Genomic DNA, 16,184 nt, shown 5'->3' with positions numbered 1-16,184 from the left:
CTTAAACAAATATAAATCTTTGCAAATATAAAACTTTTTCTTTTATTCATCTAAAATTTAAACACTTCAGATTTGACCATAAAACACCATTAAAGTTACCCCTTTTTATTGTAGTAAATATATTAATATGAAATTTATTATCACATTATTTTATGTTACAGAAAATATTTTGCTTTCTTCAGATCAAATGGAATTTTTAGAAAATGATTTCATATTTAAATGCAAAAAATGTGATTTAAAATGTCTTCTTTTTAATAACCACCTGGCCTGATGTTAGCTTATGCTCTTTTTATCCCACTTGATCTTCTGCTGCCCCTGACCTTAATATTTCTGTCTTATTCAGGGTATCAGGGTTTAATTTGGCACCAGCTGCTGTGTCCCAGTTTGCTTTTTATCGTGTAGGAAAATTCCATGTGAAAATGGATCCTCATTGTTCACAGACTGATTCCTGTCCTCCAGCCAAAAGTCCAGGTTTATTCTTATCCAGGGCAGAGAGTCTCACAAAGGCAGAAAACAAAGGTGTGTGATGGGGTGTGGCAGCAGAGCAATGTGTGGCCTGAACCGTGTCTTATTGTAGCACAATGAAGCAGGTATCAACGTAAAGGACTGGGCCAGGCGGCGAAATGTTTGCTGTCGTGATTTGTCAGCTGACGACAAACTGACTCTTGGGTTTCTATTTATTCATTGTGGAAATGTGACTAAATGTTAGACTGAGTCATTTTTTCCTTTTAATTTCCGTAAGTGGAGATCCTGGTTTCTGACTCACAACGCTGCTTTGCACTGTCACTAACTGGGTAATAACAGATAAAATTATTGTTGAAAAATGTTTTAACATTTTTATTAAAATTGTTATTGTTAATTCTGGTGAATAGCTTAATCACATCAGATAAATCAGTAGATTTTAGGTTTGGAAACAATCAATTAGATGAAGTTTATGAAGTTCTGGTTGGATTTTCTTACCTTCCATAAGGGGGCGCTGCAAGATCTGATTTTTTCTTTTATTCTGGTGATTCTATGTACACTGTAAAACTTTTGAAGTTGGTTTAACTTGAAAATGAAAGTCCACCTGCTACCTTGAAAATGTAATTTAAGTCACAAGAAAATTGTTTTGGTTTTAACTCAGAAATTAAAGTTCATGAAGTTGATTTAACAACAAGAGACAAGTTGTCTAAACATTGCTTTTTAAGTTCATTAATCTTGAATTGTGAGTTTTAACTTAATGCTGCAACTTAATCCAAATAATCATTTCACAATATGAAGAAAAAAAAACTTGTCCTCACCTGGTTAAAAAGCAACATTTCTCTATTATTTTACTCACAATATCAAGTAAAAAAATACTTATTGAGCTTTTAATGGTGTTTTTCTGCAGTTTGCTACTGGTACAGACACAAAAATAATAATCTGGTCATGTGGCAGTCACAGTTTTATTAATCAAATATTTTAAAGCAGATAGCAGACATTCATAGACATTAAAATAAATATAAATGACAGCGGTACAGATATTCTGTTATATCTGTTAACAGACTTACAAGAGTATGTATGTCAAATTTCACTCCAGAATATTTTATTTAAGAGGTAGGATTTTGCTAAGGTTGATCGTTTAAGTTGTGGTTTAATCAGCTTCCCAATTCCTCGTTTATTTTTCACTGAAACGGAAAAAAGTCTAAAACAATCAGAAGAGAGTGACTGACAAACAAACACCAGAAGATGATCAGTTTCTGATTGACTTGGCAAAAACCAAGCGTTTGATTTGAAATTAAAACATGTTAAATTAACTTTGTTTATTGAATTAAAATGTGCAGATAGTAGTAACTGGACATATTTTATGGGCTGCACAGTGGTGCAGTTGGTAGAGCTGTTGCCTTGCAGCAAGAAGGTTCTGGGTTCGATTCCCGGTCTTTCTGCATGGAGTTTCCATGTTCTCCCTGTGCATGCGTGGATTTTCTCCAGGTACTCCGGTTTCCTCCCACAGTCCAAAAACATGACTGTCAGGTTAATTGGCCTCTCCAAMTTGYCCCTAGGTGTGAGTGTGTGTGTGCATGGTTGTTTGTCCTGTGTGTCTCTGTGTTGCCCTGCAACAGACTGGCGACCTGTCCAGGGTGACCCCACCTCTCGCCCGGAACGTTAGCTGGAGAGGCACCAGCAACCCCCCAGACCCCACTGAGGGACAAGGGTGTAAGAAAATGGATGGATGGACATATTTTATTATCGCTAACTGCTTTAATATTTCTGTAACTTTTAACAGTGTTAAATGTTAGTTTTTACCTGAGATGATTTCTTTCTCTCAGAAGCTGGTGATGGGAGGGTTAGGAGCTTGTAAGTCACTTTTCATGGCATAAAGTGCTTTGAGTGATCAGTACGACAAGAAAAGTGCTTAATATATTCAGTATATTTACCATTTAGTGTGACATACTTATAGAAACAGGAGTAACACAGAGATTAATAATACAATCAAGATTTACCTGAAATTAATATTACACAACATTTTTGTCCTGAAGTGCCATCCTTCACTGAGTTAGTCCAACTGTGGCTTTGGTTTTACAAGATAAATACAGGCCCACCCAATCAATTAGAATATTACCAAAAGCCCATTTATTACTGGAACTTTGTCTCTAAGTGAAACACATTATATAGACTAATTACACGTAGATAGATGTTAAAAAGCCTTTATTTCTGTTAAGTATAAAGATTTTCCATTTACAAATGAAAACATGACATTTAAAATCAGAATATTGCACCATTAAAAACATATGTAATACATAAATGTCGGTTTACTTAACACTTGCTTAAAGGTTATTTTTCAAAAAGGCCTCATTTGAATGCAAGTTTTAATTTATTGAATATGGCTGTACATTCCTGAATTATTTTAAAAACCAATTATGTTTTTATGTTTAGAGTTTTTTTAAAGATGGGCGAGTGGGCGACTTTATTGGGAAAGGCTTATCTATTTGTCTCCTCATAAGCCTCACAGGCAGAAGATGTGATGACGGCGTTGATGTCATCATCCACTAACAGGAAGCACGTTCCTGTTTTCACCTTATTCCCCAAACAACATTTTACAGTTCAGGTATGGCCAGTTATTGGCCTTTACTGGAAGAATAATAACAAAAAGAAGTTTGAAAGTCGAGCTTTTAAACATTATGTGTGGCTCTTTAGCTCAGCTGCTTGGAGTGTTGTAATGCTTAAGTCATGGGTTCAAATCCCCATACTGGAAAATTCAAATCTAAAGTCTGGCAACCAATACTAAAAAATAAAAAAGCATGACAAATGAAATCTTTAAAATAAAATGCTGGAAAATGAAATATTATTCATGTTGACTTTGAGCACTTTACTATGATTTCCATTGTGTTAAGATCATGTAAGTTGTTCTTAAATCGACGGAAACTCGTCTGTAAGGTAAGTTAGCTCAGCTGTTTGGTGTGTGGTGCTTGTCTTCCCATGCAGAACTTTCTGTGCATGCCCCTTTACTGTTTCTTGCTGATTTTCATCAATGAGCTAATTCTGCGGTAGCCTGCCACTCACTGCCTTTATGTAACGCTATAATATGCATTTTGGGTTGCAGCAGCCTTCGTCTCTTTTTTCCCCTGCATTGACGTCACTGACTCCCACTCGCACCTCCTTCATACACCAGTTTTACTGTACAACCACTAACACTTTTTATTTACACCTGTGCCACGCATGAAACTCTCCATGGCGTCCTGGTCAGAGGCTATTTGCGGACTCAAAATCTTATTAAGCGACTAGACTGGGCTCGGCGCTTTGGGTCTGCGTATTTGTGGGCTGCAGGTAGGGTTGGGCGGAGGTGTGAGTTGGAGCCGCTCGTAAGAGACGCAAGAAGGCGTGAAAGTCGGACTGCAGCGCGGTTAAGGACGCCTCGGGGTATCCTGTCGCACCTTCCTCTTTACTCTGCCGTCTTTCTGTTGGGTCATAAGCCGCCATTTTTTTTTTTTCCTTCAGAGGACGGCTGTTATCGTTTGAAGGCAACAAAACACGGCGGGACCATGCTGACGCTGCTGACGTCCATGTATCTGGTGGTGCGGGCTGTTTCCCAGCAGGTGAGCTAAAAGCAGCACAGCTGCTTAGAAAAACCGGGGGACGGAGCCGACTTTGAACGCACCACGGCAGAAGAAGTCATACGTAAAACCGTTTCTGTCCCAAATGTGTCTGCCTCTTATCGGTTTTTTTTTTTTTCCTTTCTTTTGCTACATTGGTAAATATAGGGGTGCAGCATAGGGCCCTATATTTTTGTTAGGTAGGTCTTTAAAATGAAAATATTAAAAAAGTATTTCTAAACATACTAACACGTTTGTTGCTTTGACATTTGACAAAGGTAAATCTCTCTGATTTATTCAATAATATAAGTCAAAGTCTGAGGTTTTGATAAAGTATTTACTCCAGTAAGTCAGAGAATGTATATCAAACAACTTCCGCTTACTGATTTCAGAATAAAAGTCTCCAAACAAAGCCAACCTAATTAGCCATGAAATGTGAATTTTTATGTAAAATGTAATAACAACTATAATTGTTGGTATTGTTATTGTGGGTATGCATTTATTGTTTAAAATTACTCATTCAGAGATATAGTTTCATTAAAACCTTTAAGGATACATGAATGTATGTCAAACCTAATCTTTATTCAAGTGAAAACATGAGCTACATGATTTTATAAAGTCATGCAATGGAGATATTGTTAAAATTGACAATATTTTTAAAAATATTGAGTCCATTTTTTTCTCTCATGCTCTTCTGCAGCCAACAGCATCTTTATATCAAGTAACTGAGATTTCTTAGAACAGTCTGAATGTATTATTGGCATAATGTGTAAATTAATAACATTGATGTTATAATTGTATGTAAATATTAACCATTAGCACTTTATTTGGTGTATGTTATGCAGGCAGTTCAGTGAAAACATTTTAATTTAGGTACATAATTTAGGTAAATAATTCTTTAACTGATGTAAGGTTTAAACTAAACACCTCGTTGTTTATTTATTTTTCTTTTAATTTGCAAACAACGCTTAATAATAAAAGAAAAATAACTCGAGTGACCCCCACTAGAACGATTAACTTCAGCAGGAGCGGATCTACTTTTATTTTGACAGTTACATTTTCAGACTTCCGGTTGCGTTCTCTGTGTTTGCCGGTGCTTTGCAGCAGCTGAACAAACTGCAGCTTATCAGCACCACGGTCAGCTCCTCGCTCTGCTGAGCTGCTGCAGCTTTGAGCAGCTTGATAAAAACAGAACTTGAAAATTCAACATGGCTGCTGTGCCCTTGACCTGCTTACACCCTGGCATCAGTTTACCTGGAAACACCACCTGATTCCCTGTCTGATCTCTCCTGCACAGTGCCTCCCAGGCCTGATCCTGCATGTTTTTTTTTAGACGTTTGCCAGCCTCAGCACACCTGATTTTAAGGAATGAGTTACCTCAGCAGCTTGTCATCAGGTTTTCCTGTTAGTTGGTCATTGATTTCAATCTTGCATGCTGCCGTACTCTAAGAAGCAACAGCTACATTTATCACTCTGTCGGTTGTTTTTCATGCAATGTGTCTGGTTTCAGATGAGGTTTTTGCGCAGTGGTGGATAAATACAAGAAATGAAAACTTGTAACCTTTTTGAGCTTGAACCTCTTTTAAAAATCCTCACTAAAGCATTTATTTAAGAGTTTCAAAGTTCAAAGGGTAAAAAGCGTATTTCTAATTTTAGCATCTACTGTACAAAATAACTTTAAGACAATAACCTCTTGACTGTTCCTTGTAAAAGCAGAGTAGTCCTAGAAGGTCAGACGGGATTCATTACAAGGATTTACCTCCTGCCAAGCTACAGATAACAGGTTGACAACTTAACAAGTTTACAGTTAACCCAAGAGACTTCCTGCAGCAGAGGGAGAGACTTTTACTTTGAAATGAAAGTAATCATCTAATTCAGTGGCCCCCAAACTTTTTCCTGTGAGGGCCACATAACTTTTCCCTTCCTATGTTAACATAAAGGTTCGTTTTGAAGTATAAGTTGCTACTTACAGGCTTCAAAGATTTCGACCTGGAATGCAGCGTTCATAACAAACACGTGTGTTCATCTGCTCTACCGCTAGCAAACAACCGTACTGATTAAATAACATAAAAGTCAAGCAGTTCCCTAAAAGTCCAACAGATGGCAGCAATGCAAAACAAAACACCCACAGTTTCCTGCTAAAGAGCCCCCTGGTGGTTGAAGAAAAATCCACATATAAACCGGAAAATACAATATGTGATCTGAATGCTCTCTGGTATTGTTCAGGGGGCCGGACCAAATGTGGAGGCGGGCCCGCGGGCCGTAGCTTGGGGACCACTGATCTAATTCAACCCAGTGAATTCACCTGGGATGAATCAGTTACTTATGTTTTACACAAATGAGCACTTATTGTGTTATAAAAATGAGTTCTTAAATCAGGATTTATCAGAAAATAACAAGAATTTTATTAGATTCTTGTTATAAGATTAGTAGCTTATTTCTGAAAATGTTTTTTTAAAACCCTCCTTGGGTCTTTTTTAAAGTCTTAGTTTTATGCATCTTTGCTTAACACAGATTTTTTTTTTTTTTTTTGGTTAATACACATTTTAAACTAAATGGAGTAAATGACTGAAATCGGTTCAAAACTTTGTTCCGTTGTCGTCCACTAGGTGAAGATATTTTCTTATGTACTGTAAATTTCTCAAGGTGCATAACACCAACACAATCATTAAAATAGTCATTTAAAGCATCACTAATTTAGGATGTTAAATAATTTTATTTGCTACATATTGTGAGGACTGAAATGAACGGTATTCCTGAAAATAATTTAGAAAAACATATGGTGACATCTAATAATATTATAAAAATTATTAAAAGTGCATTTTTTTGTGTGTGTTGCAGAGAAAGCACAAAATGAATTTTTGGGCCCGTATTTTACTATAATCTAGTAAAATATGGGTGCATAACACTGGACGGTGATGGCTTTGCTTCACATGCTCACAGCCTCATACAGGATTGATTTCAAGATCTTGTTATTATGCTTATATAATAACATATTCACATCCCATCAAGAAACCAAAGGTCAAAATACCAAATGCTCCTTATCATTTCTAAATCCAAAGTAAAAAGCAATCATGGTGATCATGTGATCTAGCTTATCCTATTCTCTGAAATAATTAGATCTTTTCTGAAAATTGATCATTTAAAGAAAATTTTAAAGATTCACTTTCACTCACAGTTTGTTTTTGAGCTGTTTTTACGATTTTATGGTTTTATAGTTGTTGTTTTTTTACATGTTTTATGTTTAAATCTTGAGTGCTTTCTGTAAACACATTAGTGTTTTGCTTAATTCATTTTTCAAAATTTCCTCTCAAGAATATGTATCTGAATACTATATATATATATATATATATATATATATATGCAGTTAACCCTTACTGAACCTTATTCAGTGGCTTTGCAAAAATAAATTTTTAGGTTAGGTGATTCCTCAAATACTTAGTGTAATAGTTGGTCTTTTTTCTCCCAAAGGTTCAAGATCTTACAGGTTCTTAAAGATCTTACAGGTTCTTAAATGACAATGGGATCTAATGGGCTTGTGTCTTGAAAATATATTTTAAAAGTGAAATGTTAATGATAGGGAAACAGACTTATTAGACGTCTTATTATTAGACGTCTGACGTCTTAAATAAAATCGTGTAATTTCTCAGTTGGCCACAAGATGTCACTGCTATGCGGCTTAAAGAATCTCTTCTAAAAAAGGAGTCTTTTCAGAAAATCGTTCACTGTTGTATGTGGCACGAGTGGGCGCGGTTTGATCAGAGCAATGCATTATGGGGTGTTGCGTTCTTTTTGAGGTAGTTGCAGTCAGAAAGGGTGAAAAAGCATCGTAAAAAGACTACAAGTCCCGTACTTACGTAGGAAATGTCACTTCAACGTCTGACTGTAGAATACACGGATAGAGGTGACCCCTCCGTCTACCAGTCCGACTCTGAGCAGGGAGAGCAGCAGCTGAGCCAACGCAACTTCATCCTTTAGCAGAAATGGTAAGAGGAGCAAATTAATGATTAGAAATATCACTTTATCATCTTATAAAGACTTTGCCAACGTACGTCTTTCGAAATAACCCAAATGTAGTTTTGTAGACGGTGGAAGCATCGCACCTTATTGTTCACTTTATGCTAAAATGCTAATATTCGTGGGATTTACTCTGTTTTGGTGGGCTGCTTTAGCCGGAATGTTGCGCAGTTAGCATCTCGGTAATGAGGGCCTGCGGTTGAATGTAAACACACAAAGTTAGCATCAGGACACAGCGGTGCTTCTTAGTTCAACACTGAGCGCTGCTGCTGCTGCTACTCGACGGTGCTTTCATACATTTTCATCCGCTTTGACACGGACAGGGAGGGTGGCGTGGCGCAGGCGTCACAATGACGTCACCGAGACTTTTGATTTTTATTCTACCCGATTAACCAATGAGGGCGATCTTCATCAGGGTGGATCTTAACAAATCTTAACGGTTGAAAAACGATTACATATTGGCTGTTTAGTCTTTTAAAGCAGAATGATGTGAAGATGATTCTTAAATGCCAGCAAACAAATCAAATTAAAAACAAAGTTGAATGACTTGAGATTCAACTTAAGGTTTATGCAAAGTAATTCTGTTGTTTTGAGTGATCTTAATGGAGTTTGTGGCCGAGTCTCCTTCATGTGAAGGACAGAGCTCTGCTGCAGGGCTAGTTGCTGTTATTGACCTTGTCAACAAACTGCCTCACAGGAGGGTTTAACCGGTTACAGACATGCACTCCTTTCATAAAACAATGTACACACACAACGAGTGCACAACAGAAATGCAGGCTGCTGCCATAACATGTCTCTTAAGTAACTGGGTCGGTTACTCAAACGAGCCACTCTTGTGTTTTTTCCCCTCCAGGCTGAACCAATTCGTGTTGTGGTGACTGGTGCTGCAGGCCAGATTGCTTACTCCCTGCTGTACAGCATTGCAAAGGGAGATGTGTTTGGCAAGGACCAGGTAAGATTCATTCAGGTTTTATTATATAACCTTCAGCATCAGCAGAAGGCCCCCTTTTGCCATGAACCCGATCACTGCACAGCTGGAACAAAGTGCTTTACTGTTATGTAATGGAATTACAATGAATAATGTACGTTCACTGAAAGAATACCCTTGATTTACTTGCAACATGGCTTGATAATGTAGAGGCGGAAAAGAAAAATAAGACTTTAAGAAACAATCCCAAGAAATTTAAGTATAAGCCGGAGATGCAGAGAGTTGCACTGATCCTACTCAGGACCCAGTGAAAATATATAATCTGTATCAGTTTCAGGATTTAAATTCAACCTTGTAAAATTGTCTCAGAATGTAATTGATGCACCATTTGCTCAAAATGTAATCATGTTGGTAACCTTGCAGCTCAGCAAAAACAAAAACCGACATTTTATTTTACAAGTTTCTGAGATACAGCCGTGCAGAAAAACATGTTTAGTGACTTGCAAAAGCACCTCTTGAGGTTTTTAATAGAACTGCAGGTGATAAACTAACATAGAAATGTGCACAGTTGTGGAGCAGAAAGAAAATGAAAGGTGTAGCATGCTTTTTGCTTTCTTTCTGTTTTTTGGGGCACCACTTTTACCCTGACAGTGATAAATAAAACCCAGTTCAAACCTATTCCCTTCAAAAATCAGCTAATTGGTAAGAATTGTCAGTTCAAACCTATTCCCTTCAAAAATCAGCTAATTGGTAAGAATTGTCAGACATGCACTTAACAAATATAGTCCTGTTTGCAGTTTGCAACAATAGGTAAAGGACGGGGTACACAGGAAGTACATGCTTTGGTCAGGTGAGACAAAAAATGAACATCTTGGTCTATATTTAATATCCTATGTGTGAGCAGCTATAAACTTTAATTAGTGGCTGCGCTAAATATCCTGAAAGAACAATTCATAGCTGCAAAGATATTTAGAAAACTTGTGGAATTGAAAGTGTTATTTGTTTTGCTCCTAAATTTTAAAAAAATTAAACCCTTTCGGTGTTTAAAGTCAGGTGTTGACTTTAAATACAGTTTAACAAGATGGAGAACTCTGTAAAAATGTCTTTCAGGAAACATTGAGGAATATGAAGGACATTTGGTGGCGTAAATTCTAGGAAAGGTTTTAATTTTTCTGAACCAGATGGAATGTCATAGAGTGTGTATTTAAACCAACATTGAGATCACCCTTTTCACCCCTGAACTGTTAGTTCTTGACTTTGTCGTCTGAAAAATCCTCCTAAAATCAATTTTCCGTCGTATCATCAGCCAATCATCCTGATCCTGCTGGACATCCCCCCTATGCTGCCTGTGCTGGACGGAGTCGTCATGGAGCTGCAGGACTGCGCCCTCCCTCTGCTGATGGGTGAGTGTTTTCCTCTTTCTAATCAAAAGGAGACTAACACTTCTTTTAAAATCTTATTTAACGAAGGTTTTTATACCTGTTGTTGAGTCTTACGTTAAAACGCTTCATCACAAACGATGCATATGACCCCTTTTGTTTCATGATGTTTTCCCAAAGAAAACGGACAATGAATCACATATTACTTTCAAGTGGGCTATAATGAGCCTCTGTGGTGTCCTTGAGAAGTGCTTCTCCTACACACAGGAGGAAGGAGTGTCAAAAACAAGGCTTCTGATTGGATGCTGGTTCAGCCACCACAGCAGCCAATCAGAGCTGTGGTGGTACAACAATGAACAGAGCAGCAGTGAGCACAGATTGAAGTTCAGTCTGATAGCAGATGGATTTGGTCAACCCAGCAAACGGCAAACCAATGTTATCATTAAGATCAGTCGAAGCAGCAGGAATTAATCTCCAAGATTAATCTCGGTAATGAGATGGTGTTTCTCTGAAGTCTTCAGATCTTTTAGCTTTGAGACTGAAGGAAAAAGTAGCATAGTATGCATAGGAAGTCGTCAGAATGTTAAGAAGAATGCATCCAGGTCTTTACTTTTCCATCAAAATGTTCAGGCAACCTAACATGTTCCACATTTTCTTTTTTTTTTTTTCATTTGAATATGGACAAGTGTGTAAAGTATAAACTAATACTGAACACTATGACATTTATAGCCTTAGGTATAAAGGCTGTAAATAGCCTTTATAACTTCCCCAGAAGTGCACTTCAACTTCTGGGGAAGTTGCAGTGCACTTCCCCAGATGGGCCTTTAATAACATAAAACAATTTAAGAACATTAAAACAACATGGCAAGATTAAATGTTATGCATAACATAAATCCTAAACTTCTGCCTCTGCTTTCTACAGAGGTCATCCCCACTGACAAGGTGGAGGTGGGCTTCAAGGACATCGATGCCGCCATCTTGGTGGGCTCCATGCCCAGGAAGGAGGGAATGGAGAGAAAGGACCTCCTGAAAGCAAACGTGGCGATCTTTAAGACTCAGGGATCCGCTTTGGACAAGTATGCCAAGAAGAGCGTAAAGGTGACGCCTCAGGCTTCCTTTGGACTTGGTTATGTGTTATTGGGCTACATAATGGTGTCTAACCTCAGCTTACTGCACTCCAACTTTGAGGGAACAATTTCCCAGAAAAGTTATTTTTTTCTTTCTATTGTTATTCTTATACTGCTACTGACAAACACAGGACATGAAAGTGCTGAAATGGGCTCTTTTCACCAGGAAAAACTGCTGTCTTTTTACAAACCCAGCAGTTTTTTTCTGCTGTCCTTTAAATCTGTGTTCAACCACAGTTTCATGTTGCTACAAAGTCACAGTTTACTATAATCTATAAATCTGTAGCAAATAAATCAGCACCTTATGTCATTAAAACTTCTGAGTGACATTAGATAGGTTAAATATCTCCAGAAATCAATGTGTGATAAATGGCAAATCTGTGCAGGAAGGAAAACATTTAATTATTTACACTCTCACCCACAGACAGGCTGATTTTATTAATTTTGCATATGAATATTGCGCTATATACTTTAGTTATCTGTCGGATGGTGGTTAAAACATTTAAATGACAAAAAGACAAAAACAGAAGGAATTTGTAAGGGTGCTTTTTACAGCACTTTATCTATAAAAATATACAAGTTTAACAGTTTGTTCTAGCTTTTATTGATGAAAAGGGTCAAGTTCCACTAGCAGATTATTTCACTAAGACATAGGAAAATGTCTTGTTATAAGTGATATAAACTGCCATTGGAACAAGTACTTATTAAGCTGTTACTGACTTAAAGCCAGCTCATATTTCTTGCTGAGAAGTTATTTGCAAGTTGTAATATGACATTTTCACTAGAAACTAAACCAAAAATACTTTACAAGATTGTGTTTTTAAAGTATGACTATCTAGTGATTTTGACAGAAACTTCCTGATATTATGATATCAGCTGTTTCTCAGCTGTGTGTAACTGCTGTTGCCTGACTCACAGAGACGTTCTTGATTCTTCCCATCAGGTTTTGGTGGTTGGAAACCCGGCAAACACAAACTGTCTGGTTGCCTCCAAGTCTGCTCCATCTATCCCAAAAGAGAACTTCTCCTGCCTGACCCGACTGGACCACAACAGAGCGTGCTCCCAGGTATGTCCAGGTCTTTATGAAGATGGCCCTCATTTATGAGAACACTGGAAAAAACAAGGACAAAACGACTTCCTTTAGCTTCTTGAATATACTGTTGAAACCAAAAGTAGAAGCTTCTTAAAGAGGCAGAGACCTGTGTGTTGATTCTAATTTGAAAGAAGATTTTAAAGTCATGATTGCATAATACATTTAAAAAAGTTCAGTAATTTCTATTTGCATGATTAATCTTTTTCTCTCTTTTTCTGGATGACAAATGTCTTCAGTCTGGTGCTTTGGTCTCAACTAACGCTTAATTCATTTTATTTGTTGTTTTGTTTATTTATCCTGGACATTTAAAATGTCTTCCAGTTCCAGTGTTAAATGTTCATTAGAATTTAAAATTCATTTATCTCTGAGAATTTTTTGATGTTCTCCAACAATATTATCGTTTATCATAAGAACTTTTAGGACAAATTGTAGCCCTGCAAAATTTAAGATGATCCTCTTAGTTACAGTACATCTCTCTGACCTGCAGGTGGCGATGCGTTGCAGCGTGTCCTCCAGCCACGTCAAGAACGTCATCATCTGGGGGAACCACTCCTCCACTCAGTACCCTGACGTCCACCATGCCAAGGTGAACGTCGCCGGCGGTGAGAAGTCCGCGTACGAAGCTGTGAAGAACGACGCCTGGCTCAGAGGAGACTTCATCTCCGTGAGTACTCGGCCTCCTGTCAAAGACGGGTGTATGAAAATAAAAAAGAATTTAAAAATACCTTTATTTTTGAAATATTTTCCTTCTGCAGACGGTGCAGCAGAGAGGTGCAGCCGTCATCAAGGCGAGGAAACTGTCCAGCGCCATGTCGGCTGCCAAGGCCATCTGTGACCACATGAGGGATATCTGGTTTGGCACCAAGGAGGTCAGTGTGAGCAGAAAGGACAGGAAGTGGTTACTTTGACAAAAATCATTACTTCCAGAAGAAGAAAAAAAACAATACAATGGAATATTAATCTTTGAGGGTTCATCTGAAAACATGGTATGAGTTCATGGGGTAGGACGTCATAAGTTGTTGTTTTTTTACTCCCACTCCTTTTCGACCATGTTAAGATTATTGTGGTACAAAAATATGTCTTTTGCATTTCTTGTTCATGTCTGTTTTTTTAATACTGCTATCATGTTTGAAATAAATAAAATGAAAAAAAATGCTGCTTTCATTTCTCAGCAGCAGGAACTCTTAGGATAACACTACTTTTTGTTTTAATTTTATCAAAATAAAAATCAGAACCTTTGTTTTTCTTTTTTATATTAGTAGGTATTAACAAGTATGTCTATCAGACATTTTTGTCTGATCTTTGCTAATTATTTTAAGCTCAATCAGTTTCCCTGAACATTAATTTTGAAGTCTTCACACAGATTGTCAATTGCATTTAGGTCTGGACTTCGACTAGGCCATTCTAACACTTGAATATGTTTGATTTAAACCACTTTAGCTCTGGCTGCATCTTTAAGGAGTATTATGTAAAATCAACTCTTTTTTTTTTAGATTTGCATCATATTACGATGTCATTCCCTAATCAAAAACACACTAAGTTTGTTGCTTTGATTCCTTCATGCATGTTTGAGGAATCCTTAAATCTCCCGTAGCAACCATTCATGCCTAACAGCAATTAGCAAACACCTGGTGCAGCTGCAAATCTGCTGAGCTTATACAAACTGCTCATTATGCTAGAAAAGGCACGATGAAGAGCATTTTTGTGAATCTGAAAATGAGTTTAGTAGAGTAGGAGCTTCTTAAAGAGACAGGGATCAATTTCAAGATGTGAAATATGTCTGTGATGAGAAGCCAAGCTTTTTTTAAGTTGTTTTTGATACAGCATAGTTGGTGTCACTCTCTGTTGTTTAAACTACTATAAATAGTTTCTCTGTTTGGTTTCCTGCAGGGTGAGTTCACCTCCATGGGTGTGTATGCTGCTGGAAACTCCTACGGCATCCCGGAGGACCTCATTTACTCCTTCCCTGTCCAGATCAAGGTGAGCTGGATCTCAAAACCATTTCAGTATGAGAACGATTGATGGAATCAGGCTGTTCTGTTCGTATGGGTTAGGACACTCAACTTTATTCCTGTTGATTGTTAAACATATTCAGTTTTTTTCTGGCGACTTTAAACCTTGAATGAGAAATGTTTCTTTTTGTCAAACTGAGGCTTTTAAGTGAAAAGAAAACCACTTGTTTCAAAACTTTTAAGTATCATACACAAAGTACAGGGTTTGTGAAATCCTTGAAAATGTTTGAATTTTGTAATAAAGTGCAATCTAATGTTTCTTTAAAAGCCTATATTCGAAAGACACTATGTACAGTTGTAACCAGATATGAAGAGATAATAAAACATGATTTTCTTTTCTCACTGTCTGAAGTTACATCAGGCCACATTTCTCTTGTTTTAGGTCAGTTGGAATTACCAAAGATATTTTTATTTACTAAATGCCTAAAAACTTGGCGAGAAATTTTTTAAAGAAATTTAATTACTTAAGAGAGATCCATCTTTTTCAGTTTTTTTTTATTTTATTTTTTTACTTAGACCAGTCAGGTCTATATGGTGTGTGTAAGAGAGGCGTTTTATTCAAAACATAAGTTTTTTATATTTTAGTTTACCTTGTCCCCTCTGTAGAATGTACATTACTATCACAAGATATTATTAGCGGTAATAAACAATGTTAGAAACAGTTAAATCGAAACAGTTTTTTAGTTCGTTTGTATTTTTATCTCCAAGGTGTGGTGCTGGAAAAGTTTGGAAACTTGCCTTGTAAATACTTGAACTTTACTGTCGGATAAGTGTACGGACCCTGAAAGGATTTTCTCTGTTCTAATTCCCAGAACAAGTCCTGGAAAATAGTGGATGGTCTCGACATCAATGACTTCTCTAGAGCCAAGATGGAAGCCACAGCAGCCGAGCTGGTGGAGGAGCGAGACACGGCCCTGGACTTCCTGTCCAAGTGACTGTCCCCTCCTGCTGACCAGCAGCAGCTCTTACATCCTGGCTGTTCTCGCCTCTGAAGATGTCCTCCACTGCTAAACCATCTGAGCTGGATTCTGTGTGTCACCTCTGAGAGTACGTGTGGATGTGTGTGTGTTCGAGCGTGTGTGTGTGTGTGTGTGTGTGTGTGTGTGTAACTTGGCCCCTTCTTCAGGTTTCCAGAAAACCTGCTATAACCTCCACAACCTGGCCTGACCTGTGTGTGTGTTTGCGTGTGTGTGTGTGTGTGTGTGCAAGACATCAAGACGTCTCTGTTAGTAGATGAAAACACACACATTAGCTGTGCAGAAACTGTAACAAACCATCTTCTCTTCAATAAAACTATGAAATCTGACCAACCCTCTCCAGCCTCATCAGTTCTCATCACTCTCACTACTACACACCTCAGCCTGCTCCTAAACATCTCTGTTTGTTTTAAACTGAGCTGAAACAAGAGCTCAAAGGTTTAGCATTTGATATAAAACAAATGGCATGCTTTGTATACATTTTACACACTCAGTTTTACATACTCGTAACAGCCTTTTGGTCCATCGTTTGCTTACAGTAGACGACAGCAACCACACGGGGGCGATATAATTTCAAATTCAATTATGTGTTAGTGTAT

At 37.6% G+C, this 16,184-nt stretch overlaps 1 protein-coding gene across 2 annotated transcripts; it reads left to right on the top strand.

The window, feature by feature from the left end:
• The first annotated feature begins 3,651 nt into the window (after positions 1 to 3,651).
• Positions 3,652 to 15,914, top strand: LOC103469884 (malate dehydrogenase, cytoplasmic-like). Of its 2 annotated transcripts, XM_008417903.2 has the most exons (10): positions 3,652 to 3,879; positions 3,958 to 4,055; positions 8,923 to 9,021; positions 10,304 to 10,400; positions 11,299 to 11,474; positions 12,447 to 12,569; positions 13,084 to 13,260; positions 13,352 to 13,465; positions 14,487 to 14,576; positions 15,421 to 15,914. In XM_008417903.2, the coding sequence occupies exons 2-10, from the start codon at positions 4,002 to 4,004 to the stop codon at positions 15,541 to 15,543; spliced, it is 1,053 nt and encodes a 350-aa protein (XP_008416125.1). In that variant the 5' UTR covers positions 3,652 to 3,879; positions 3,958 to 4,001; the 3' UTR covers positions 15,544 to 15,914. The 2 variants fall into 2 exon arrangements, with proteins under 2 accessions (XP_008416125.1, XP_008416133.1); XM_008417911.1 differs by lacking the exons at positions 3,652 to 3,879; positions 3,958 to 4,055 and adding an exon at positions 7,931 to 8,038.
• Positions 15,915 to 16,184: the final 270 nt, after the last annotated feature.

This window comes from Poecilia reticulata, linkage group LG1 (assembly GCF_000633615.1).
Source record: "Poecilia reticulata strain Guanapo linkage group LG1, Guppy_female_1.0+MT, whole genome shotgun sequence".
In the NCBI taxonomy this organism is placed as follows: Eukaryota; Metazoa; Chordata; class Actinopteri; order Cyprinodontiformes; family Poeciliidae; genus Poecilia; species Poecilia reticulata.
Note: the sequence above shows the minus strand (reverse complement) of the source record. Positions and strands in the feature narration are given on the sequence as shown.

Bases quoted from the DNA above. Each gene is read 5' to 3' on its own strand.
- LOC103469884 (XM_008417903.2), top strand. From the start codon at position 4,002: ATGCTGACGCTGCTGACGTCCATGTATCTGGTGGTGCGGGCTGTTTCC. The intron at 4,056-8,922 runs GTGAGCTAAAAG...TTTCCCCTCCAG, and splicing joins TGCGGGCTGTTTCCCAGCAG to GCTGAACCAATTCGTGTTGT. The intron at 10,401-11,298 runs GTGAGTGTTTTC...TGCTTTCTACAG, and splicing joins CGCCCTCCCTCTGCTGATGG to AGGTCATCCCCACTGACAAG.